The sequence below is a fragment of the Squalius cephalus genome, assembly GCF_949319135.1.
Source record: "Squalius cephalus genome assembly, chromosome: 23".
NCBI lineage: Eukaryota > Metazoa > Chordata > Actinopteri > Cypriniformes > Leuciscidae > Squalius > Squalius cephalus.
Window position 1 is genome coordinate 6,039,328 of NC_137144.1, and position 23,862 is coordinate 6,063,189.

A 23,862-nucleotide genomic window follows, 5' to 3' on the forward strand; every position below is an offset into this window, starting at 1 on the left:
GCATTACGAGCCTCTACATGAAGCTCTTCTACGTGTTCCTTCCACCCTGGCTTAACAATGCACAAATTTCTCCTAGGTTTATATAGAGGCCTACTCGAAATACTGAGAGAATCCACAATAGCTTCATACAGGGAACATAAAGCCTTACAGTGTTGCACATTCTTACAATTCATATCCCGACACAATAAGGCATCATTTGGGACCTCAATATTGGCCAGCAAAGCATCTGAATGATCAACATACCTATTAAGATCTTGCTTAGAAATTTTTGACCAATTTATTTTCTCTACATCAATGCCATTGTCCACAGGCAACAACACCGGTATAGTGCCCGTGTTCAACACCATAAAAAAGGGTATATGGTCCGTAATAGCCAGATCATACTCAATCTTCATTATCTCAATGGAGTCATGGGCATCCACTGTACAAAGGCAGTGATCTAGCCAGGAAGTAGAGTGCCAGGCCTCACTGATATAAGTATAACTATCATTTGGCAATAGTACCTTACTAGATAAAATTAATCCACTGTCTGTACAAAACTGCAATAAATGATTACCAAATGAAGATTTTGCATCAGAAATGTCAGCATTCATGTCACCTAAAACATATATACAGGTGGATGAATTATCCTGAATAAAAGACATGATAAATGCCAATCTACTGAGGTACTCATCCTCATTATATATGCACTCATATGGCGTATAAACATTCAAAATTATTATCTTCATGTCATTACAACACAGCTCAATACCAATGGCCCAATCAACTCCCAATCTTATAACATTGACCAACTGATCATATTTTTTATTCCACAACGTAGCAACCCCCCCAGGAATTCTCCCCCGGACAACTTTAGCACTTAAGTCTGTTGTTGATTCACCCGCTCCATGAAAGTTTCTATGCAGGGAATTTAATCCATCCAGTTCTTGTTTAGCAAGGAACGTCTCCTGGACACACAAAATGTCACATCTCTCCATCAATTTGTCCACAACGACACGGCGTGATTTATCAGTATCACTGTGGCCAACACGCAATCCACGCGCATTATAAGACGCGACACAAATGTTCATATAGATGAATTAATTACATAGCAGCAACTGCAGACTGACTCCCGTGTGGAGCTACAAGTGTACCAAGACAGTTCAGACTAGACACATATCTAAATTTATAGATATGTATAAATTTATAGATATCATGAGTATCTTGAATGGTATTGAATCGTGACATGAGTGTATTATTACACCCCAAGCATACTTTTAAAGGCCCTTTTTAAAAAAAGAGGGTTTTTACAAAATCTGATCACAATGCTCACAGGAGTCACATTTGAGATGCATGGCATGTTAATACCAGGTGGAAACGGGGCGATTTCAGGCCATGCACACTCGCCTAGCAGTCTTTAATCCTTCCAGAGATCCGTCAGTCAGCATTCCAGTTCATCAACGTGACATGCAAAGACACTCATTTTGTGCAACATTTATTTCCCCAAAAAAAGGCTTGCAAGACAATACATCTGCAAAAAGCACGCTGAAATCTAGTCAATTTTAGTAAAAAGCGTGCATTGTAATTTAATTTTTAAAAATTTATTATAAATAATGCAGAATACATCTAAAAGTGGTATTACAACAAACATAATAAAATCCACCATGACTAAAAACACTACTATGATCACACAGTTAAGTAGTAAAGAGAAAAGTGCAATGTACATTCTGCAGATGCTTCTGTAAAGAGAAGTCCATTATAAAGAAATGAGTTGTTGAATCCGTTTCAGAGTCGGCTGTAGGAAGTGTGGCCGCCATCATGAATCCTACAGTAGTCCTGACCCGACACAGCCCTCTTTTTGCATGGCTGACCCCGCCGAGTGACACCGCTGCACAGTGAGCGGCCTGAAAAAGAACTTGACAAAAAAAGAAAAAAAGAATTATTAAATGCCTATCCATAGCGAGACCAAAGATTTAGAATCAAAATATTGGATTCCTATAAATCCATTCACATTTGCCCTCTTTATTTAGCTGCAGACAAGTCAGTTTTAAGTAAATTTTGACTTTAAGGCTTCAGTAAAGCCTCACCTGTTGCTGGCGAGTGAATTGTTGGGGCTTGAGCTTCGCGAGTGACTCACGGTCTCCAACACTCCTCCTAGGTTCCTCAGAGGAACATTCTCCAGCACTGCCTGCTGATCACATAATGACTTCAAGAACCATTCTCAAAGAACCTTGCAGTTTGCAGTCCATCAAATTATAGCAAAAACACCAACACTGTTAGTTTTATTTATTGACATTCATTCATTTTTTTTTTTCTCTACTGCATTTTCAAAAAAGGTCTTAATATACTGTAAAGTCCCCCCTGTGGTGAAGATCAAGTTTTTAATGTTTATATGTCTCTGTGGTGTTTTTAATGTGCTTTAAGACAAACCATGTGTAAATTCATAAGTCGACACCATTGCTGAGTATTTTCTGCTTAAAACTGCAGTGAACCAAAGACAGTCTCAAAAACACGCTTTGAAATCGCTGGTGTTTCTGACGTCACAAACTACCTTGTAACCAATCAGATCAATGTGTGATCGTTAACCAGTGGATCTCTGAGCTGAGTGAGTGAGTGGAGGCGCGGCTCATTTGCATATTCATAGAACCACGCATCCTAAATGAGGCAAGGGTGTCGAGTTACCCTCAAGCTGTTTTAAGAATTTTTCTTCAAGGAAAAACTTATGTGTGTAATTTTGTAGGAGTGTAACAATACATCGATATCAAACATCTAACGATACATCGATGCCACACGTAAAATATCAATATAAGGTACCTTTATTTTGACACTCTCCACGTCCTCACATAACGTCAGTCTATGCTTTTCTGCCAAAGCGCGCATTTTTGTTTACTTGCCATACTGTCTGCCGGTGTGTCTTTGAAACATTAATCTCCTCAGCTGAAATAGACACCTGACAAGATTGACTGAACCCTAAACAATATTTTGTCACAAAAGCCGGTATTCACGAGGTTATGTTTTACAGCAGAGACCGACAAGCACCCTTGTTGTCTGAACACAACCTGATAAATCCATTTTAGCGAATCAGTGCGCAGTATTCAGGTCAGGTGACAAGGCTGTTAGTCACTTTGAAAATACGCGCTAGCTCAGAGGAGTTTCGTCAAAGCTGACTAAAAGTGATCAAGGATGGATAATTTCAAGGAACCTGATGAACCCGTAATATCTTCTTCGGGGCGTTGAAGGAAAATAAAAGCTGAAACTTTTTCACGGAAACTTGCTAAAGCAGAGCGTTACAGTGTTGACGGAAAAGCTCACACTGTAAAATCACAACAATAAAGCTTGTCAGGCATCAATGTCAGCGGAGGAGATTGACGTTACAAAGATTAACCGAGTGTTTTATTATCTCATAGCAATTACTTGGTTTTGTTTAACTCTGAAACATGAAATGTGGAGTTTTCTGCTTTTGCCAAAAAAACAACTGCTTTTGATAAAAAAATAAATAAAAAAACTAACGTATACATATATACTTTTTAAATGAACTTTAATTTAAGTTACCTGTTTTTTTGAGTTATTACTTAAAACAACCCAGCTGCAGTTTGACTGATAGTTGGAATGCACCATAAATAAATTAAACAAAGAATTAAGTTATGTTTTTGCCAATAAAACTCTTGTTGTAAATGTCCCAATTAGGAGAAGGCAATTTTCAAAGAGTTTAATTAAACGTTCATGTTATACATTTTGGTTGCATTTGTGAGTTAATAACGTAATAAGGTTGTGTAAACTTGGCACATATCCAAATATCGATAAATCAATCGATATAGACTTTAATTCTATTTATTTGTTGAAATAAGATCTACTATTAACACCACGACTTACCTCTGCGATGCTGTGTCGATTCTTGAGTCTGGGGGTTGAATGGGTGGGTGTGCCTGAAGTTAGATGACTGAACTTTGGATGAGACTCAGATGAAGACATGGCCAGGATGCATGGATCACCTACAGCAAGAAGCTAGACTGTTAACACTTTCTGAACAAAATAACACGTAGTGCTTGTCTGTGTGAAAACCCACTACTGTGTTGTGTTACAAATGTGTTCTGAGGGGTTTTAAGGTGATTATTCAATTCAATTCAATTCAATTCAATTCAATTCAATTCAATTCAATTCAATTCAATTCAATTCAATACATGCACCAATGCTACAATTTTCTATATGTCAATCATTTGTTAACAAACAAGTATTCATTACTTCAATGAGCTCATTGTTTCTGCCTTATATTACATTGTTTAAATCAGTGGTCTTCACTATATTTTTAATGCGAGCCGCACTGATAGGACAAAGTCAGTAGGAGAGCCATTTTACCGCAAAGTATAAAAAGTTACATCCAGTCATAAATACCATGTCTGCCTATAAATCTGTCACCACTGAACAATACAATATGCAATGCAATAAATATAAAAGGGTGAAAAAAAACAACATTATTTATAATTTATCAGTCAAATTTGTAACCGAGACAAGATGATTTCCTTTAATGAAAAAAAAAAAGAAAACAAAAAAAGGGATTTCCAGAAAATATTAATCTCAGAATAACCTTAAGTTATTTTTTTTCTACATTAGCCCATCTTGTAGGCCTATCTAACCAACCAAGAGCACATGCAGCGTTAAGAGCTGGAAAGACCGCCATATAACTGGCATCTCTGCAGAGACTGGATATTTACATGCACAACTTTTGTTTCAGTCGGACTGAATTCATTCCGATTGATGAATCTGAATGTATTGTAGTTTACATGGACGCTAAACATCGTGATGTGATACATGATCGGGTTGATGTGCGTGTTTATAAGTCAAAAGATTCAAATCGGAATATGAACATATGAACCGTTGTGCCGTGCTGTTTGTATTTATCACGCAGTAAAAATGCCCAAAGTCGTCTGTATGATAATCTGAAACAAGGACTGGTGAGCCGTTGTCCTGCTTCACTTCACAGATGAGTGAAAGGAGAATTATAGAATGACAGGACACTCATTTATGTGACACTTTATTCATCAGGAGAACAGCTCGTTCGGCGCGTCATACGTCGTCCTTTCAGTTTCGGTTTTCAGTCGATCAAGTTTTTTCACGTTCTCTCGATAAACCACCCCTTTCAATCTGATCGAAATTATTTGTAATAGAGCTGACACTTTTAGTTTTTAAAGGGTTATGTTAAAGCCCTACTTGTTATTAATGGTTTTATGAAATATCTCTAGTGAATGCATTATCATATCAACGTATTATATTTACCGCCATGCGAGCCACAAATTAAAGCTTGGCGAGCCGCATGAGGCTCGCGAGCCGCGCAATGAGTAACACTGGTTTAAATTAATACATTTTTAGCTAACTGTGTGATTTGTATATGTACATTTCTGAAACAATCACCTCTGATAACAGATCACTCTATATTGTAATGTGGACGCATGCATTTTCTGTAAAGCTGCTTTTAAACGATGTGTATAAACGCACTAAACAAATAAATGTGAATTGAATTAATTCAAACCACATCAAACCAAGCGGAGCGAGACCCATCTTTTCAACTGTCTCGGCACTGTCTTGTTTACTTCATGTTTTTAATATTAAAATAAGGTTTAGATGGTTGTAAAAGTGCATATTTTATCTCCCTAATCTTTTTGAATGAGCAGCTAGAAGTAGAGAAGCAGAGAGATTTCAAAATAAGAATTGCAGTGTATTTCAGGCTTGTTTAAAATTAAAAAACTTTTTCTAGATATTACAGATATTTTGATATTTAGCCGACTCTGAAATTGATTCAATTGTAACTGGCAAATTTTTCAATGCAAACATGTGCGGCTTCTCTCTGGGCTGCCCATCACAGGAGGAAAAGACTAAGAACATTATATAACACATTCAATATAGAGATTTTACTAGTAATTTTAGCACAATAATTCTCTACAAACATTAGCGTATCAGCAAAATCCAATTATTAATCAACCTCTAAATCATGCGTTTTGATTTATTAGTCCATAAACCAATTTCAACACGTGTTTATGGAACAAAAACTCTTATTAAATGTCTTAGCATTTAATAAGTTAAAATAAAAAGTAGAGAGATATTTCCCCCCCGTATTGTGATGTACATCCAAATGTAAGGCATTTAGAAAAAAAGAAAGAAAAAAAAAAGTAGAGCGGGGACTTGGTTCTATGCATCGCTTGTTGATAGGCTGTTGAAATGTGGGCGTGGCATAAGCGTGTAGGGGCGGGATTTAAAGAAATTAAATGATTGGAAAAGTTACCAGAGAGAAGTCAATTGTCTTGAAAAGAAGGTTTGAACCATAAAAACATGCACAGATACATTGCTCACACTAAGATCTATATGCATTTAGAATAATTTTCATTTCATGCCAACTTTAAACTTGCAGTTGCAGCCCCAGCCTGTTTAATTAAACAAAATAATATGAGATAACATGATTTATTTTGAGATTGTCTGGATTTGTTCTTTGTGGACATACGGCATTAAACTTTGTGAGACTTAAAAAGTTAATAGTTGTAAAAACCCTGTGTAACTCTACATATGAGCAAGCACCATTAACTACATATAACACACAGTGGCTGTTAACAAGAGAGACAAGAGGAAAATACCCATCATGAAGCTCTCCACCTCCAAATCACAGTCTGGGTCATTTCTACAGCGAGAAGAACACACACAAAATTAGCTGTTATATTAAACAACAACAACAACTAAAGCAAGCATACAACAGCATGTTAATTGGCTTGTAAGGATGAGAACTGGTTGTTGCAATAGTTAACATTAAGTTTCTGCAGTCCTAGACTCACAGGAGCGGCGTGGACGAGGACGGCGGGCAGCGCTCTCTCTCTGGGGTCTTCTCCTCACTGGGGCCCAGAGGAGGAAGAGGAGGAAGAGGAGGAGGAGGGCTGCAGGTCTGGCCCTTCACTTTAGACAACGTCCAGAGCACCTGAAGCACAAACCAGCGACCTGGATCACAACAACAAGAGCGTCAAGAGGACAGACATGAACACAGGAGAGGAGGGTTGTAAAAGTCATGCAGTTAAAGGTGAAACATGGAAGCTGTTGGAACTTTAAATTTCTTCCTCCTAGTTTAATGTGCAACTACAGGTCATTTGTTGATTCATTTTGCCCAAAATAACCACTCTTTAAAATGTTGCTCTGGTTATTTGAGTATCGAGAGCAGCCCAGATGGCCAATCAGATCAAATAGTTTTAATGGTGAAAGAGTGCAAGGTAAGACGCAAGTAGCTAAACATTTAATATTTGACAACTGTTTTACGACAGAAATGTTAAACAACCAAAAGTAATATCAAGTGATACAAACAACTCCACTTTCACCAAATATGGCCATTTTGAACTGGAAATAGATGCTATCGTTTCAATGATTCATGCAATTCATAACTGATGTGATTGGACATGAAACATGAAATGGAGCCGTTTTCAGGCATTAGATTAAGAGAGAATGTAATCAGTGTTTCTTTCCCACAACATTTTGTGAGGCTGTGAGGGATGAACCTCAGTCCCTCTAGGGGCGGTCCAGGGCATTTCACCCCGTATGAAAACTGTATGGCTAAGTTAAATGCATCAGTCTGACGCACTTTGAGAGTTCAAAATTAAGAGCTCCATCCCATCCCAGTGTTTAATCGAAACAGAGTAAAAAAGCCTTTGCATTTACTTGTAGCTGGACTTAACAGACCAGCGTACATCTAATAAAGTAATCATATCACCAGCAGCCATATCACCCTGTAGCCCAAGACTGGTTGCCCACTGAAGCCAAGCAGGGTTGAGCCTGGTTAGTACCTGGATGGGAGACCTCCTGGGAAAAACCAGGTTGCTGCTGGAAGAGGTGTTAGTGAGGCCAGCAGGGGGTGCTCACCCTGTGGTCTGTGTGGGTCCTAACGCCCCAGTGTAGTGATGGGGACACTATACTGTCAAAGAGCACCGTCCTTCGGATGAGACGTTAAACCGAGGTCCTGACTCTCTGTGGTCATTAAAAATCCCATGGCATTTCTCATAAAGAGTAGGGGTGTAACCCCGGTGTCCTGGCCACATTCCACACATTGGCCCTTACCAATCATGGCCTCCTAATAATCCCCTTACATTGAATTGGCTCTATCAGTCTCTCTCCACCTATAGCTGGTGTGTGGTGAGCGCACTGGCGCCGTTGTTCTGTGGCTGCCGTCGCATCATCCAAGTGGATGCTGCACACTGGCGGTGGTTTGAGGAGAGACCCCTGATATGATTGTAAAGCGCTTTGGGTGTACTAGAACATATGAAAGCGCTATATAAATGCCTCATTCTATTCTATTCATTCTATCATTCAAGAACGTTGTGCGTTACTGCAATAATAGAGAACCTCACGAAAATCCAGCCTTCAGTTGATCCTGATGAGCGCTCATTGCCACAGTTGTAAACATGACGGCGTTCTTCTTCCACGAGGGGTTTAGCATTACGGCATTTTAAGAATTGCTGAAATTTAAAGCTGGTTTGTAGCAAACCAAGAATACAGACTACTTTGCTGTTATTAGTAGCGTACTGTAGTGTTCTTTAGTGTTACATTTTTGTATTTGGGTTAGGTGGCTTAGGTTTTATTGTGTATTTAAATTTGTTGTGTTTTGTATTCAGACTAATTATTTATATATTTACTCAAATTTTAATATATTTACTCATTTTAATATATTCAATTTTAAGAATTTTTATTTTTTTTTTCAATAAAAATAGAGCTGCTCTTTAAATGTCATTCACCATCGTTTTGAGGCTCTCTTTTTTCTTTTTTTCTTTTTTTAAGTACAGTATTGGATCAGGCACCGGTACCGCTTTAAAAGTATCGATTTGGCACCGGTATCAAAAAAAAAAAAAAGAAAAAAAAAAAGAAGATATCCAACCCTAATTACAACAAAACAAAAAAGGTTTCTCACAGGGTTTAAAACACGATTCAGGGATAAAAAGTACATGTTGGTGGAACTTCTAATATTAAGAGCTTCTGTGTCATTCTGGAACCGCCAATTTGATAACGAGTATAAACAATCTGGTCGCATCAATTATAATTTTTTTGATTTTTATGGACAAGAGACAGTTCTCTTTTAGTGTCTCTGTTTGATATCAGATCATTTGAAGCTGGTAAACTCCAGGAATGTTTTCGGTCCACTGTTTTGATGGATGATGACTGTAATCAAGATGAAGACCTACAGCAGTTGTACATTAGGCACATAACCAGGGTTGCCAGGTCTGCATAACAAAACTAGCCCAATGACCAGATCTCAAATATCAAAACTCAAAATATGCCACTCCCTTACATAAAATACATATTTTATTGTCACACAAATTGAAAACCACTATATCGTGGTGATCATAGCTCAAAGGCTCCCTACCAGTGGCCCAACTTCTATCTTTGGTAGAATATAAAAAGAGTTTAATACAAGCATTTTAGTCAAATAGAATTTATGCCAGGTCAAACCTTTAACCCATGGGGAAAAAAATTAATTAAAAAGTTTAAAAATGTCAGACTTGTAAACCCTGCACGCAATTCCATTATTATTAATGGGAAAAACTGTTATGATATTTTTGCATGAGCACATTTCACTATGGTGGTGAATTTGTCCAAATTCCTGTCTGGCAAGTGTTTTAGGAGGAGGATCTGTGTAGTATCTATACGCAGTCGGGTCAGTGCGGCATCTCCATGTGCTCCTGTTAGGCGTCGCACCTTCACTTTTTTTGTACTAAAAAAAATAAAATAAAAATAAAAAACCTCTAAAAATGCATTTCACATTTTCCCCTCAAGGTTCTTGACATTGCACTCTAATTTTCATAATTTAAAATGTATGTATATATTTTTTTCTTAAGATTTAAAATTGTTATAATTTATCAGATTTTTCATGTGCACTTTGGTATGGTGAATTATATGGACTCTGTGGTCTTATATGGTTATTTGGAGTCCTTTTAGTCCTTTTAAAAAAGTCAGATCTTGAAGAAAGGCGAGTTTCATTAGGAAATGGTGGCAGGCGACACAGCCTAGGTAATTAATGTGAAACACTGGTGTGTATGCGAAACACCGTACAATAGAGTATTTGCGAGTTACGTCACCGTCGGCTGGAGTGACTGCGGTCACACACTGAGTGGCAGCATTGGTTTTCAGCGTGAATGCCTTAAAACACACAAAACATCTAAAACGGGAAAGAGCTTTGAGACGGACTATATGAATAGATTTGACAAGAAATCTGAGGTGTATTTTTACCGACTGCCGAAAACTACAGAACAGAGAAGAAAAAGTATCGCTGCAGTTCATAGAAACAACTGGATCCAGGCATCGAAAGTTATTTTGTGTCAATATGCTGAATTTTGGGGTAAAATCATACCCTATATATTGTATTGTTATATATTATATTGACAACTCATCAATTCAATATTTTCCATCCTATATTCTGCATAATCGGATGTTTTTAAATAAACACTGACAAATAACTATACAAGCTTTAGGGCTGGATGATATGACGATATATATAACATTCATACGAGTGATCATATGGATTTAGACCTATTTTGCATTGATATCAGGGACATATAAATGTCAGGAAACACGATTCCTGGCTGCAAGTCAATTATACATGATCTTTGGAACACTATATCAAGTCCAACCTTTAGTTTAAACTGATAATGGTTTGTTTTACTGGTGTTTTCACAGTTTCTCCTGTTAACTCCAGTCACACAGCAGCTCTTCTGCCACTGAGTCCAGCTGAGGGAGTGTGTAACCAAGGAAAAACCATAACAGATCTAACCTAACTTGTCTTGTATACAAGCACTTCACTAACTTCATAAGGTGTCAGCAGTGGTGCAGGAACGACACACTGTTCTCAGAACAGATAAAGTACCTAGTGACAGTGTGAACAGCAGCAGAGAAAGCGAGACCAGGTCGAGCGCAGACTGCTGGTTGATCTCTGCGATGGCATTGATGGGGACGGTGAGGAGCAGAGAGACGCGGGAGAACGTGGCGCACTGCAGGAACGACAGCAGGACCGCACACAACAGGAAGAACCCAGCGTGCATCACACACGTCCACAGAGCACGCAGGCTCAGGCCTAGGAGGAGAATTCAACATGTATCAGTAACATTATTATTGTTGAGCTGTGCACAAGTGAATGAACAAGAAGTACCTGCACAGCCAAGATAGCCTTGGATCACATGCAGTCTGTCCTCCAGTCGATTCTGCATGTTGTCCAGATACCGGAGCATGTATCCCAGAGTGCCGTTCATGCGCTCCAGTTTACCGGCGAGCTCGGAGTAGAAGAGAGCCGTGGCGTTCTGCTGCTGGAGGAAGCCCTTCAGATTGAGCTCTGCATCATGGGATCAACACAAACACCATAATTTCAGCTTAGCTGCCAAGACAGGGCATTCTGGGAAATCTAGGATGTTTTGAAGGAAATTTTGGATGTACACAGTACCAGTCAAAAGTTTGGAATAATTAGGATTTTAGGTTACACTTTATTTTAAGATGTCATTGTTACAGTATGATTATATATTTAAATACCGAGTAATATTAATTAACGTGTGTACTTACTATAGGGTTAGGAACAGGGTTTGGTTGAGGGTTAGTTGCAATTATTTAATAATGCAATTAACTGATTATGCATAATGTACTGTTATTAATATGGTAAGTACATGTAACAAAGTGTTGCCAGATTATATGTTTTTGAAAAGTCTCTTCTGCTCACCAAAGCTGCACTTATTTTAATAAAAATACAGTATATACAGTTAATGTCAACACTTGAAGTGGATCAAAACCTTGAATTTTGAACAATACCTGTTCTTGTCTTAGGACAACTTTGATTAACTTTTTTGATCCACTTCAAATGTTGACTACTGTAGTGATATTGTAAAATATAACTACAATTTAAAATAACTGTTTCCTAATTATATATATTTTCAGATGTAATTGATTCCTGTGACCAAAGCTGTTTTTTTTAGCATTATTACTCCAGTCTTCAGTGTCACATGATCCTTCAGAAATTATTTTAATATGATGATTTGTGGAAACCATGATAAAAGTTTTTTTCTTCAGCCAGGACACATTCAAATGATCAAAAGTGATTAAAGACATTTAGAACAACACTAATATCACAGTTTTCAACAAGCAGCAAAACTGTTTCCAACATTGTTAATCATAAGATCCATTATTAATAATTGAGCACCAATAATAACTGAGCATCAAATCATCATATTAGAATGATTTCTGAAGGATCGTGTGACACTGAAGACTGGAGTAATGATGCTGAACATTCAGCTTTGATCACAGGAATAAATGACATTAATGACAGTTTTTACTGTATTTCTGATCAAATAAATGCAGCCTTAGTGAGCAGAAGATGCTTATAAATGTAAACACTTAAAACATAAAAACAGGTTCCAAACTCCTGACAGGAAGTGTAGCATTGGCGAGTAATCACCCATTTTATGGTAGATGTCCTGAGCGCTTCCTCGGACCACAGCCAGGTCCTCAAGAATCGCCTGATGTCCCTCCTGCACTTCTGCAGTCTGATCCTTCAGCTGCCCACTTACGTTCTCTGCAAACGTGACACGGACATGATGAAGCGCTCGAGAACCGTGAATGATCAAATATGACTGTGCAGAGCATTAATCAAGCCATTATGGATACATTTTAAACGCGGATACAGTGAGAATTCACAGCTTGTGTGTTTATCTGTGACTGACCCATCCTCTGTGTAATGCCCTGGATTAACTGAGCCACCAGCTGCTGCCCGGTGCTGATGAGAGCCTTCTCCTGGGCCAGTCTCTGCAGGTTTTCACTGATGGAGGAGTCGAGCTGCTCCTGGCCTTCCTTCAGGACCACTTGCTGGAGCTGTAGGGCACTGTGACCCTCCAGAAGCTTGTCCAGGGACGCCGCGGTCATTTCCCTCAGCTCGTTCTGACCCTCCTGCAGATCAACACCAATACAGAACCATTAAACACTCATCCAATAATCATCCATAATTATCCAAAGGTAATCCAATAACCAATAAGAATGAGATGGGATTAAAGCAGGAAAAAATAGTGACTTGATTTTATCCATCTTATCTATTAAAGGGCCCCTATTATGGATTTTTGAAAATGACCTTTCATGTAGTGTGTAACAGCTCTAAGTGAATGAAAACATCCTGCAAAGTTTTAAACCTGAAAGTGCACCGTATATAAAAGTTATTGTCTTTCAAAAGTAAGAGTCGACTCTGAGTCAACGAAATTAATTGTTTTTCAAACAAGTCATAAGCCGTTTCGTTGTGATGTCAAGACGAAACATTAGCATATTGCCCGCCCACTTATTGCACGCGCAGACACCAGGGAAACTTGAATCTCAAACCAGCAGCTGATTCCTGTGGATACTGGACAGCATCATGTCGAGAAGACACTGTGCTCTACAATGTGAAGGTAAAGCCAGTTTCTTTTCACTGCCCAAGGTCAAGCAAGTGAAGAATCAGTGGTTAAAGTTCATCTTTACCGTGATATCACAGCAGTGTAATCCTAAACTTTCCCTTTATTTCACTGACGACTGCTTCTCAAATCTCGGAGTTCAATGCAGGATTCGCAAACCACTTGCTCTTGAAAGATGGTGTTCAAAATACTCAGTTTTGAGTTTTATATTGTGTAGGTCTCCTGCTAACTGGCTAACTCACGTTATCACTGTCTTACTGAAATACTTCTGCTGATCAGCTGTGGGCCACCATTACCTAAAACTGTGTCTATTAATGCAGATTGTCTGTCATTCTCACTACTTTGAGGAAAGATTAAGCATGGAGCAAGATTTGTTTTACCAACGTTTGTGTTGTCAGTCATTCACGCTAGAGCTCGGCTAATGTATGCACTGTTATTGATACAGTTAACCACAACAAATTAGAAAAATCCTCAGTAAATAAATTAGTACAAGTAAAATAATCGGTTCGTTTGATGGACATGCACTTGTTAATGCTGATGCTGAGGAATTACAGTTGCAACATCTCATATAATGTCCCTCAAACTGAGTAGTGCATCACTGAGAAACACTGAGTCCTGCTCGAGTCGTCCTTGCGATGGAGGTTCGGGTTGAATAACTAGTTCTTCCAGTGTTTCATTATCGGACTCACGCTCGCATTGATATGTTAAAATCAATGTAATTGTTCGTTACTGTGTTAATTTACGGTGCAGGAGGCCTCAGGACACGCAGAGCTGACGTTGTTATGGCAATGGGTGTTTTTGTTTTCGACGCGCTGTACACGGTAAACCAATCACAACAGACTGTAGCTGTCTGGCCAATCAGAGCAAAGCTCTGAGATAGCTTGCAGAAAGGCGGGATTTAGAGAGATTGATTCATCTGACGAGTCGTTTGAGAATCACTGAAAATGTGGTGATGTGCAAATGTATTTTATGAGAAAATTTACACCGTTTTTGACCTTTGATGCATGCAAACCTGTTGTAGGAGACTCCAAAACAACATTAGGAAACTTTAAAATAGCATAATAGGGGCCCTTTAAGGCCAATTCATACCGCACAAACAAACACGTTTTTGGGGTTTTTTGTCTGATCAGTGTGTTACCCGTGTTGATGTTGGTCAGGGTTTGTTTTCATCATGTTCAATCAGTGTTTGAATATTGTTGAATATTTTTCTTAAAATTCTAAATCCAACTGCCAGCTTATTTGCTGGTGTTCGTTTGCCGTTTGTCTGTGCGATGTGAATGGCCTTTAATCTACTCGTGGATTGTGGAGGACTATTCCTCTCCAGAGACACTGCTGACACTACTGGGACGGGAAGTTAAAGGGTTAGTTCACCCAAAAACACATACGGACATCATTTACTCACCATCATGTCATTCCAAACCCATCTGACAAACCTGAGAGATTTCTGTCCCTTCATTGAACGTCCATTCTATTCCACCAAAGAAGTTCATATCATAAATTACATTGTCTTGATGAAGCGAGCGGTTTAACCCAACACTTCTGAAGAGACACGATCGCTTAGAACAGATTTAATCTAGGCATTTATTCACATCTTGTAGAAACACTGATCAATGCACAAACGTAGCTCATCAAATATGGTAAAAGTTAGCTAAACCGTGCTTACTTGACACAATAACCAATGAGATTTGTTCTCAAGCATCAGGCATGTATGATTGAACTTACCATATTTGATGAGGTTTATGAATGTGTGCTGATCAATGTTTATATGTGAATAAAAACTTCTCCAAAATCTGGGATAGAAATCTCTCAGGTTTCATTAAAAATATCTCCCTCACCCCAGTTTCACAGACAAGGCTTAAAGCGTAACTCTCGCCAAAATGCAATCTAGGGTCTTTTTGTTAATCTACCCAAGGCAAACTTTCGTTTAAAAGCAGGCACTTTTACCTCGAGTCTTTTCACATAGTGTTTTTGTGTAGCGCGTCTGTGTTGCACGTCACCACGTAGGCTCACAATTGGTCGAAGCTGGTCATGTGTGTGATGCGTCTGACGTGCAACACAGACGCGCTACGCTATTACACTACGTGAAAAGACTCGAGGCCCAGAGAGAAGGAAATGAAAAGTGGAATAAAGTCGTTATTTTTGTTTGTTTTTGCGCACAAAAAGTATTCTCGTCGCTTTATAAACTTAAGATTGAGCCACTGGAATCACTTGGACTATATTAACAATGTCTTTAATACATTTTCTGGGCCAGGAAGTTATAGTGTCCATAAGCCTGCGGAGGAGTGATCCAGCACTCAGATGTCATCAAAAATATCTTAATTTGTGTTCCGAAGATGAACGAAAGTCTTACAGGGTTGGAACAACATGAGGGTGAGTAATTACTGACAGAATTTTCATTTTTGGGTGAACTAACCCTTTAAGAATAAAATAAATTAAATAAAAGTTATTTACAACACACCTTTAGATCTTTCATAGCATGCAGTTGACTAGTTGCGGTGGAAATCAGGGCGTTGACGGTTAGCTCCGCTCGCTTGCGAAAGTGCTGCTGGCGCGTGGCATAACACACGGCGCGCGCTCGGTTACTGACAATGTGATACGCGTTCCATGTGTCTGAGTCCATGTCCGCTGTGCACTCCTTTAAAGACTGCAGAGAGAGAGAGATATCCATTATTCATTAAATCCGACTCAGTTAACTCTAGATGCTAAGCGCTACACAACTAGAAGTGCTTGTTTTACTGGCAGAATGACAAGTATTTAACTGAAAAACAGTTCAGCAGGTTCAGGACCGCTGACCATACCATTTGTTCAGTGCAAGGGTAAGTCCTGCGCCCCTCCACCTCTGATTGGCAGTTGAACAAAGCCACGCCCAGTTTGGCCAACTGCTCTTCTGACAGGCCGCTGCAAGTCGCTTTGAGCTGAGCAACAACCTGTTAAAAAAAAAAGCAGAATACAATATGTCTATGGGCAGAATAACTTATAGCTTAAAGTCTGCAAGAAGTGGCTTGATGAACACAGTGTTGGTGTATTCACGCATTTACGACTGAAAAAACAGGCTAGTTTGAGATCACCATTGATCACTGCAAGATGATGGTCCAATTTGCTCTGATGTTAATCTGACACGTGCCAAAAAAGTATAATGAGTGTCTTTATTAAACTAGAAAGGTATGGAAAACACGCATTTAGGAGAAAAATAAAATACTTTGGGTGTCTTGTTCATCACATTTAATTTTCATTATCATATACAAGAAGAGAGAACTGTCCATCTTTTGAGTGGAAGCAAAAACATGCTATTTGTGTGTCTGTCTTTAAATGAAAATTATCTGCTGCTCCTTAGGAATACATAAATGAAAATAAAAATTAACTTGATCAAAAGAGAAAAAAGAAAAGAAAAAACCACCACCACCCTAAAATAAACAGATTCATACTGTCTGAATCATTCACTATGTTCTACATAATGTACTATGTCCCAGGCATGCACTACAGTGCCCTCCACAATTGATGGCACCCCTAGTAAATATGATCAAAACTGGCTGTAAAAAAATAAATCTGCATCGTTTATCCTTTTGATCTTTCATTCAAAAAATTTGCAAAATTCTAACCTTTCATTTAAGTAAAAGAATTGAATGTGGGGGGGAAAATCACATTATGAAATAAATGGTTTTCTCCAAAACACGTTGGCCACAATTATTGGCACCCTTTTATTAAATACTTTTTGCAATCTCCTTTTGACAAGATACCAGCTCTGAGTCTTCTCCTATAATGCCTGATGAGTTTGAAGAACACCTGACAAGAGATCAGAGACCATTCCTCCATACAGAATCTCTCCAGATCCTTCAGATTCCCAGATCCATGTTGGTGCTTCTCTTCAGTTCAGCCCACTCATCAGGTCAGGGGACTGAGACGGTCACGGCAGAAGCTTCTTTTTGTGCTCCGGCACAAATTTTTGTGTTGATTTTGATGTTTGTTTTGGATCGTTGTCCAGATGGAAGATCCAACCACGGCCCATTATAAGATTTCTAGCAGAAGGCATCAGGTTTTGATTTTTTATCTGTTGATATTTGATAGAATCCACGATGCCATGTATCTGAACAAGAAGTCCAGGACCTCCAGCAAAAAAATATGCCCACAACATTAAAGATCCAACGGTATATTAAATTGTACACATGGGGTGCTTTTTATCCTTGTGTTCACCAAACTCATCTAGCGTATTTGCTGCCAAAAAGCTATTTTTTTAGTCTCATCTGACCACAGAATCCGGTCCCTTTTGAAGCTCCAGTCATGTCTGACAATTAAATTTGCTGGAGTTTGTTTTTGGAGGAGCGAGGAGGATTTTTCTTGAAACCCTCCCAAACAACATGTGGGGATGTAGGGTTTTTTTAGTTTTTTTTTTTTTTGGCTTTCTGACCCCAAGACTCAACTAATCTCTGCAATTCTCCATCTGTGATCCTTGGAGAGTCTTTGGCCACTCAAACTTTCCTCCTCACCGTCCATTAAGACAGTATAGACACACGTCCTCTTCCTGGCAGATTCGTAACATCTTTAGTTGATTGGAACTTCTTAATTATTGCCCTGATGGTCAAAATGGGGATTTTCAATTCTTTAGCTATTGTCTTACAGCCACTTTCTATTTTGTGATGGTCAACAATCTTTTGCTACGCATCAGAACTATATTCTGTGGTTTTACTCATTGTGATGGATGATTCAGGGGATTTGGCCTTTGTGTTTCCTCATATTTAAACTCCTGTGAAACACGAAGTCATAGCTGGACAATTTCATGTTCCTAGTCACCCTGGTGTACTAAAAAGGTAAATATTAATGGGAATATACTTCAGAGATATTTTACTCGTAAAAAATTCTAGGGGTGCCAATAATTGTGGCCGACGTGTTTTGGAGAAAAACATTCATTTCATAATGTGATTTCCCCCCACTTTCAATTATTTTACTTAAATGAAAGGTTAGATTTTTGCAAATTTTTTGAATGAAAGATCAAAAGGATAAACGATGCAGATTTATTTTTTACAGCCAGTTTTGATCATATTTACCAGGGGTGCCATTAATTGTGGAGGGCACTGTATATAAAAATCAGTTAATGTATGAACAAGTGACCGATTTCAGACGCAGCTTTAGCTTTTTTTAATAGTGTAGGGGGCGGGACGGTCCAGATATTAGAGAGCATTTGATTGGACAATCTGATGAGAAGCTGAAGTGCAGAATGACAATTTTGATTTCATAATGACTTGCATGCATTATTTATTAGCACTAGGTAATTAAGGGAATGTTTACACGACAATGATGTACTAAAAATGGAAAAGTTTTTACTTTGCGTTTATTCGCCTTACAGAAGACAACATTGTCAAAACGGATCCGTGAAAATGACGCATAAAAACACTGTATTATTCATGCCAGGCCAGTAGTTGGCGATGTAAATAACTTTGTAATGTCGACTTTGTAAAGAAACACTACACGCCTATACAAGTCATAGACAGTAAAAGAAATGGACACAGCGACCCCATTGGATTCAACGGAGAAAAGTGAAGTCAATTAGAAGCACTCACTTCCTGGGGGTCGAGCGTACTGCACAGACTCAAACTGAGCTTGAACGACGTAGATGTGACGTGAGCAACCCGTCTGTCTTCTAGTAGCTGTGCCGAGAGAAATCTCAATCATTCCCTTCCGAATCTTGCAGAGACGGAGAGTGTGAGTAGGAGGTGTCCATGAGCTGGAGCAGGATAAACTTTTGCTAAGTATTCTGATTCATTACTTTGTCATTTTGCCTCCACGTCCCCCCGATCGCCTGCGAGCTTCTCCTCCTGTCCATACGGTAATCTCTCTACTGTGCGACAGAGAGTCGCGTGGTTATGACGCAATCGTTAGCCTATTTTTACAAAAACTGCTTCTACAGGGCCATAACGTAAGATACAAGGTAATGGAGCCTTTTATACATTTTCGTGTTTCTTTAGAAATAAATAATGGACAAATGTCTTTAAATGCCTCAGATGTAAAGTTATTCGCTGTCAAAGTGACGCCAAAATGAATGGGAGTCAATGGAATGCTAACAGCAGGTGATGGTCCGCTAATCAATGGCGGCGCCCGGGGAAGCTTCAGTTTTTTCTGAAACATTACCCCCTTGATACAAGTAGGCCTAATACACATGTGCATGACATCACTGTTTTCACAAATTCACGTTTTTGTAATTTATACAGAGATGATAACGGTATCATTTTCAAAGACTTGCACGTTAAAACCCGTTTTGTGCAAAATGTGCTTTTCAGTGACCATAACATAAGATTGTCATTGACAGTACAGTAGCCTAAAACAAGGGTTTTCAATCTTTCAGATGCCGCACGGACCCAAATATGATCATCCTCATGCGAGGGACCCCCAATCTAAGATTTAAAAAGCAGCTAATATATTTTCATGTGTAAAGACATTAATACTGTAAAAAATTATTATAAATGCATGAACAATATTATTTGGGAAATATTTATTTTTATATTATGTTACATCAATTTATTCATTAATTTACTTGATTCAAAATTTACTTATGTTTTAGTTCAAATTCAGTTAGTTAATAGTCTATTTATTTATAATTTTTTTTGCCACATACAACATTAAAGCTGCAGTCGGCAAGTCTGGCAGATTGAGGGGACTTAGCCAAAATTGTGAAAGTTTACAACTCTCATGCCCCTCCCCCACTACCACCGAGCACCCTCCCATCGAGTTTGTGCTCGTCAGTGCGTGTGCACCAGATTTTCTGTGAACGCAACCGTCTCTTCAGCATCGAAGCATCACATTCTTTTCCTTGGTTGTTTTGGACCTCCTAGCTCTGGTTGTTAACCGAGGAATTGGAAGCTTGTAAGTAGATTTTATCTCTGCCATCACGCTTCATTCAATCCAGCACTTGCGAACTTCAGGCGTGTGCATGCGATGTTGTAACGTGCGCGAGAGGGGAGGGGGGATTTGTGGCGTGTGCACGAACTGTGATTGACAGTCAGATCTCACACCCTCCTGCGCTGATTGGACCAGAAGAACCGGGAGCGGTGGATTTTTGCAAAACAAATAACAGGCTCTAGGTGGAGGTAGAAGCGCGGGGTTTTTTCAAAAACCGGCTGATTTATGTTGTTCTGTCAGATCATAGTGTCGGTTTCAGTGAATATGATCAAAAAAATCTTGCCGACGGCAGCTTTAAAAGGTTGATTTAAGCCACAGGGGGATTTTAAAAAAAGACATGAAATGACCACTATAACCAGAAGATGGCAGCACTTGTTTGACCATCTCCTCTCCCTCACATATGGAAAAAAAAATAGGAAGTAAAGTCTCATGGGAAAAAAAACTTTTCTTCAAATTGTGACTTAATTGCACATTAAAAGCTCAAACGTGCTGCGTAACATGAGAATGAACCTCATTGGTTCAACATGCTTGAGCTTCTGTTTACCACATCTGATGTGTGAGTTTACAATTTTCATTTTTTAGTGAACGATCCCTTTAAAACTTTGAGCAACATTTACTTTAACAGAAGTTAAAAATAGCTAAAAGAATCATGATAGTGAAGTCATGTGCTGATTTTTTTTTTTGTATGGTAAAACTAGTGCACACAGACTTACCCTGAAATGGCAGCTGTCCAGAGGACTGAGCTCCATCTGCTTTGCTTCAGCCAAAAACTTCTCATCAACAACACTGATTTCGAAGGCAGGGGTCTCTCCCTGCAGCAGAATAGAGGAGACCGGCTCTGGAGGAGGAGCAGGAGCTGGTTCTGGCTTCTTCAGCCAGTCAAAGAAAGCTTCCACCTCGCCATACTGCATACTTAACAGCCACAGCATCACAAACCAGAGACCCATCCTCAGAAATGACCCTGCACACAGAGCAAATTAAAACACAAAATCAGGAGGGAAATAAAGGTTTTGAAAAAAAACCCAAAAAACCCTTATTTCCCTTATTTTCAGTTGATCCAGAAACCAGCATTTGAAACCACCCTGTATTCTCAATTATTATTGTTATTATGGCGACTTATTACTCTACAAGTCAGTTATTAGTTTAAGTGTTCACCATTAGTCCAGTCATTTTAAGCCAAAATGGGGGTCAACCTTGAACACATTGCAACAGAAGCAAACTCAACTGATTTTGTACCCTCAATATGTCCTGGGGGGGGGGGGGGATTGGGGGGGGGGGGGGGGATTGGGGGGGGGGGATTGGGGGGAGTCCCAAAGAATCCCATTAGGGGAAAGTTTAGAAAAATACCCAAATATAGCCTATTCATTCAAGTGGGGATTCACTTTTTATTTGACTTACCTTTTGTCTTCTGCATTCTCCTTACCCTTGTCTCCTGTTCTTCCCTCAAACAGTCCCACGGACCCAGCCCCAAACCCAATCTCTTAATAATTAATCAAGGCTGGTTTAAAGTACTTCTTCCTGCCTCTATGTATTAATGCTCATGGGTAGCCTAAATGGGTTCCATTTAGACCTTAACATGTATTTTACTGTTATGTGTCAACAAGATTCAACAAGACATTTTCGCCTGGCTATACTCAATGTTTAGATCTGTTGTGGTATTTATGCAAATTATGTAATTAGATTATGCACCATTTGTCCATGTTAACAAACTATTTAAAAAAAACTTGTAATACATTTTTTGTTTGTCTTGATGTAAGTAATCAACTCAGTAATTTTCATGGTGATATCTAAAGGTTAAAATGTTTACCCTATTCACGTGAGAAAAATAATGAATAGGCGTATGAATAGGCTATTTGGGTTTTTCAAAACTTTCCCCTAATGGGATTCTTTGGGGCTTTTGTTTCCTTACTCAGGACATACTGACAACATACAACATCAGTTGAGTTTGCTTCTGTTGCAATTTGTTCAACCTTTTTTCATAAAATGACTGGACTACATTGCCAGTATAGTAGTGTGGCATTAGTTTAAGTGTGCACCATTGCCAGTATAGTAGTGTGACATTAGTTTAAGTGTGCGCCATTGCCAGTATAGTAGTGTGGCATTAGTTTAAGTGTGCACCATTGCCAGTATAGTAGTGTGACATTAGTTTAAGTGTGCACCATTGCCAGTATACTAGTGTGACATTAGTTTAAGTGTGCACCATTGCCAGTATAGTAGTGTGACATTAGTTTAAGTGTGCACCATTGCCAGTATAGTAGTGTGACATTAGTTTAAGTGTGCACCATTGCCAGTATACTAGTGTGACATTAGTTTAAGTGTGCACCATTGCCAGTATAGTAGTGTGACATTAGTTTAAGTGTGCACCATTGCCAGTATAGTAGTGTGGCATTAGTTTAAGTGTGCACCATTGCCAGTATACTAGTGTGACATTAGTTTAAGTGTGCACCATTGCCAGTATAGTAGTGTGACATTAGTTTAAGTGTGCACCATTGCCAGTATAGTAGTGTGACATTAGTTTAAGTGTGCACCATTGCCAGTATACTAGTGTGACATTAGTTTAAGTGTGCACCATTGCCAGTATAGTAGTGTGACATTAGTTTAAGTGTGCACCATTGCCAGTATAGTAGTGTGGCATTAGTTTAAGTGTGCACCATTGCCAGTATACTAGTGTGACATTAGTTTAAGTGTGCACCATTGCCAGTATAGTAGTGTGACATTAGTTTAAGTGTGCACCATTGCCAGTATAGTAGTGTGACATTAGTTTAAGTGTGCACCATTGCCAGTATAGTAGTGTGACATTAGTTTAAGTGTGCACCATTGCCAGTATGTGGCATTAGTTTAAGTGTGCACCATTGCCAGTATAGTAGTGTGACATTAGTTTAAGTGTGCACCATTGCCAGTATAGTAGTGTGGCATTAGTTTAAGTGTGCAGTATACTAGTGTGGCATTAGTTTAAGTGTGCACCATTGCCAGTATAGTAGTGTGGCATTAGTTTAAGTGTGCACCATTGCCAGTATAGTAGTGTGGCATTAGTTTAAGTGTGCACCATTGCCAGTATAGTAGTGTGGCATTAGTTTAAGTGTGCACCATTGCCAGTATAGTAGTGTGGCATTAGTTTAAGCCATTGGCTGTATGCTGTGGTCTGGCACTGGGATGGTGGGATTGGAACATGCCCGGGCTTGGCTCTCACAGCTGACTAGAATCACAGACTGTGAATCGGGCAGTGAAAACGTTCAGATGCACACATCTCACTAATACATCGTGCATCGTTGACTTTACAAACTGCATAACAATCTGCATGTTATTCGGAAATGCATGTTATAAAATTAGGCTAAATATATTCAAATTTACGATTTAATTCATATACCACTGACCGTCCGAAATAACACATTCTCTTGACTTACCTTAAAATGCGCCACACAGACAGCTCTACGAATCTTCAAATGAGATTAATCCATCAACCCTTTCGCTGAATAGTGAATAAACTCAAAACGCTCTTGTGAGGATTCAACTGTTTAAATGGACTCACATCAGCCAATAAGCGACAGCGTGATGCAAAAGA

General features: G+C 38.9%; 1 protein-coding gene across 2 annotated transcripts; it reads right to left on the reverse strand.

Annotated features, from left to right (window-relative positions):
* Positions 1-1,274: 1,274 nt before the first annotated feature.
* Positions 1,275-23,849, reverse strand: bmb (brambleberry). Of its 2 annotated transcripts, none has more exons than XM_079858611.1 (13): positions 23,705-23,849; positions 21,014-21,261; positions 16,208-16,336; positions 15,868-16,053; positions 12,696-12,918; positions 12,431-12,547; positions 11,141-11,320; positions 10,859-11,065; positions 6,798-6,957; positions 6,603-6,646; positions 3,853-3,971; positions 2,067-2,167; positions 1,275-1,894 (listed from the first exon to the last, which is right to left on the reverse strand). In XM_079858611.1, the coding sequence occupies exons 2-13, from the start codon at positions 21,245-21,247 to the stop codon at positions 1,765-1,767; spliced, it is 1,830 nt and encodes a 609-aa protein (XP_079714737.1). In that variant the 5' UTR covers positions 21,248-21,261; positions 23,705-23,849; the 3' UTR covers positions 1,275-1,764. The 2 variants fall into 2 exon arrangements, with proteins under 2 accessions (XP_079714737.1, XP_079714736.1); XM_079858610.1 differs by having other exon boundaries at positions 2,067-2,170; positions 23,705-23,827.
* Positions 23,850-23,862: the final 13 nt, after the last annotated feature.

Bases quoted from the DNA above. Each gene is read 5' to 3' on its own strand.
- bmb (XM_079858610.1), bottom strand. From the start codon at position 21,247: ATGGGTCTCTGGTTTGTGATGCTGTGGCTGTTAAGTATGCAGTATGGC. The intron at 12,919-15,867 runs GTGTGTTGTAAA...GTTGATCTGCAG, and splicing joins ATGCTATGAAAGATCTAAAG to GAGGGTCAGAACGAGCTGAG. The intron at 11,066-11,140 runs GTACTTCTTGTT...TTCTCCTCCTAG, and splicing joins AGGCTATCTTGGCTGTGCAG to GCCTGAGCCTGCGTGCTCTG.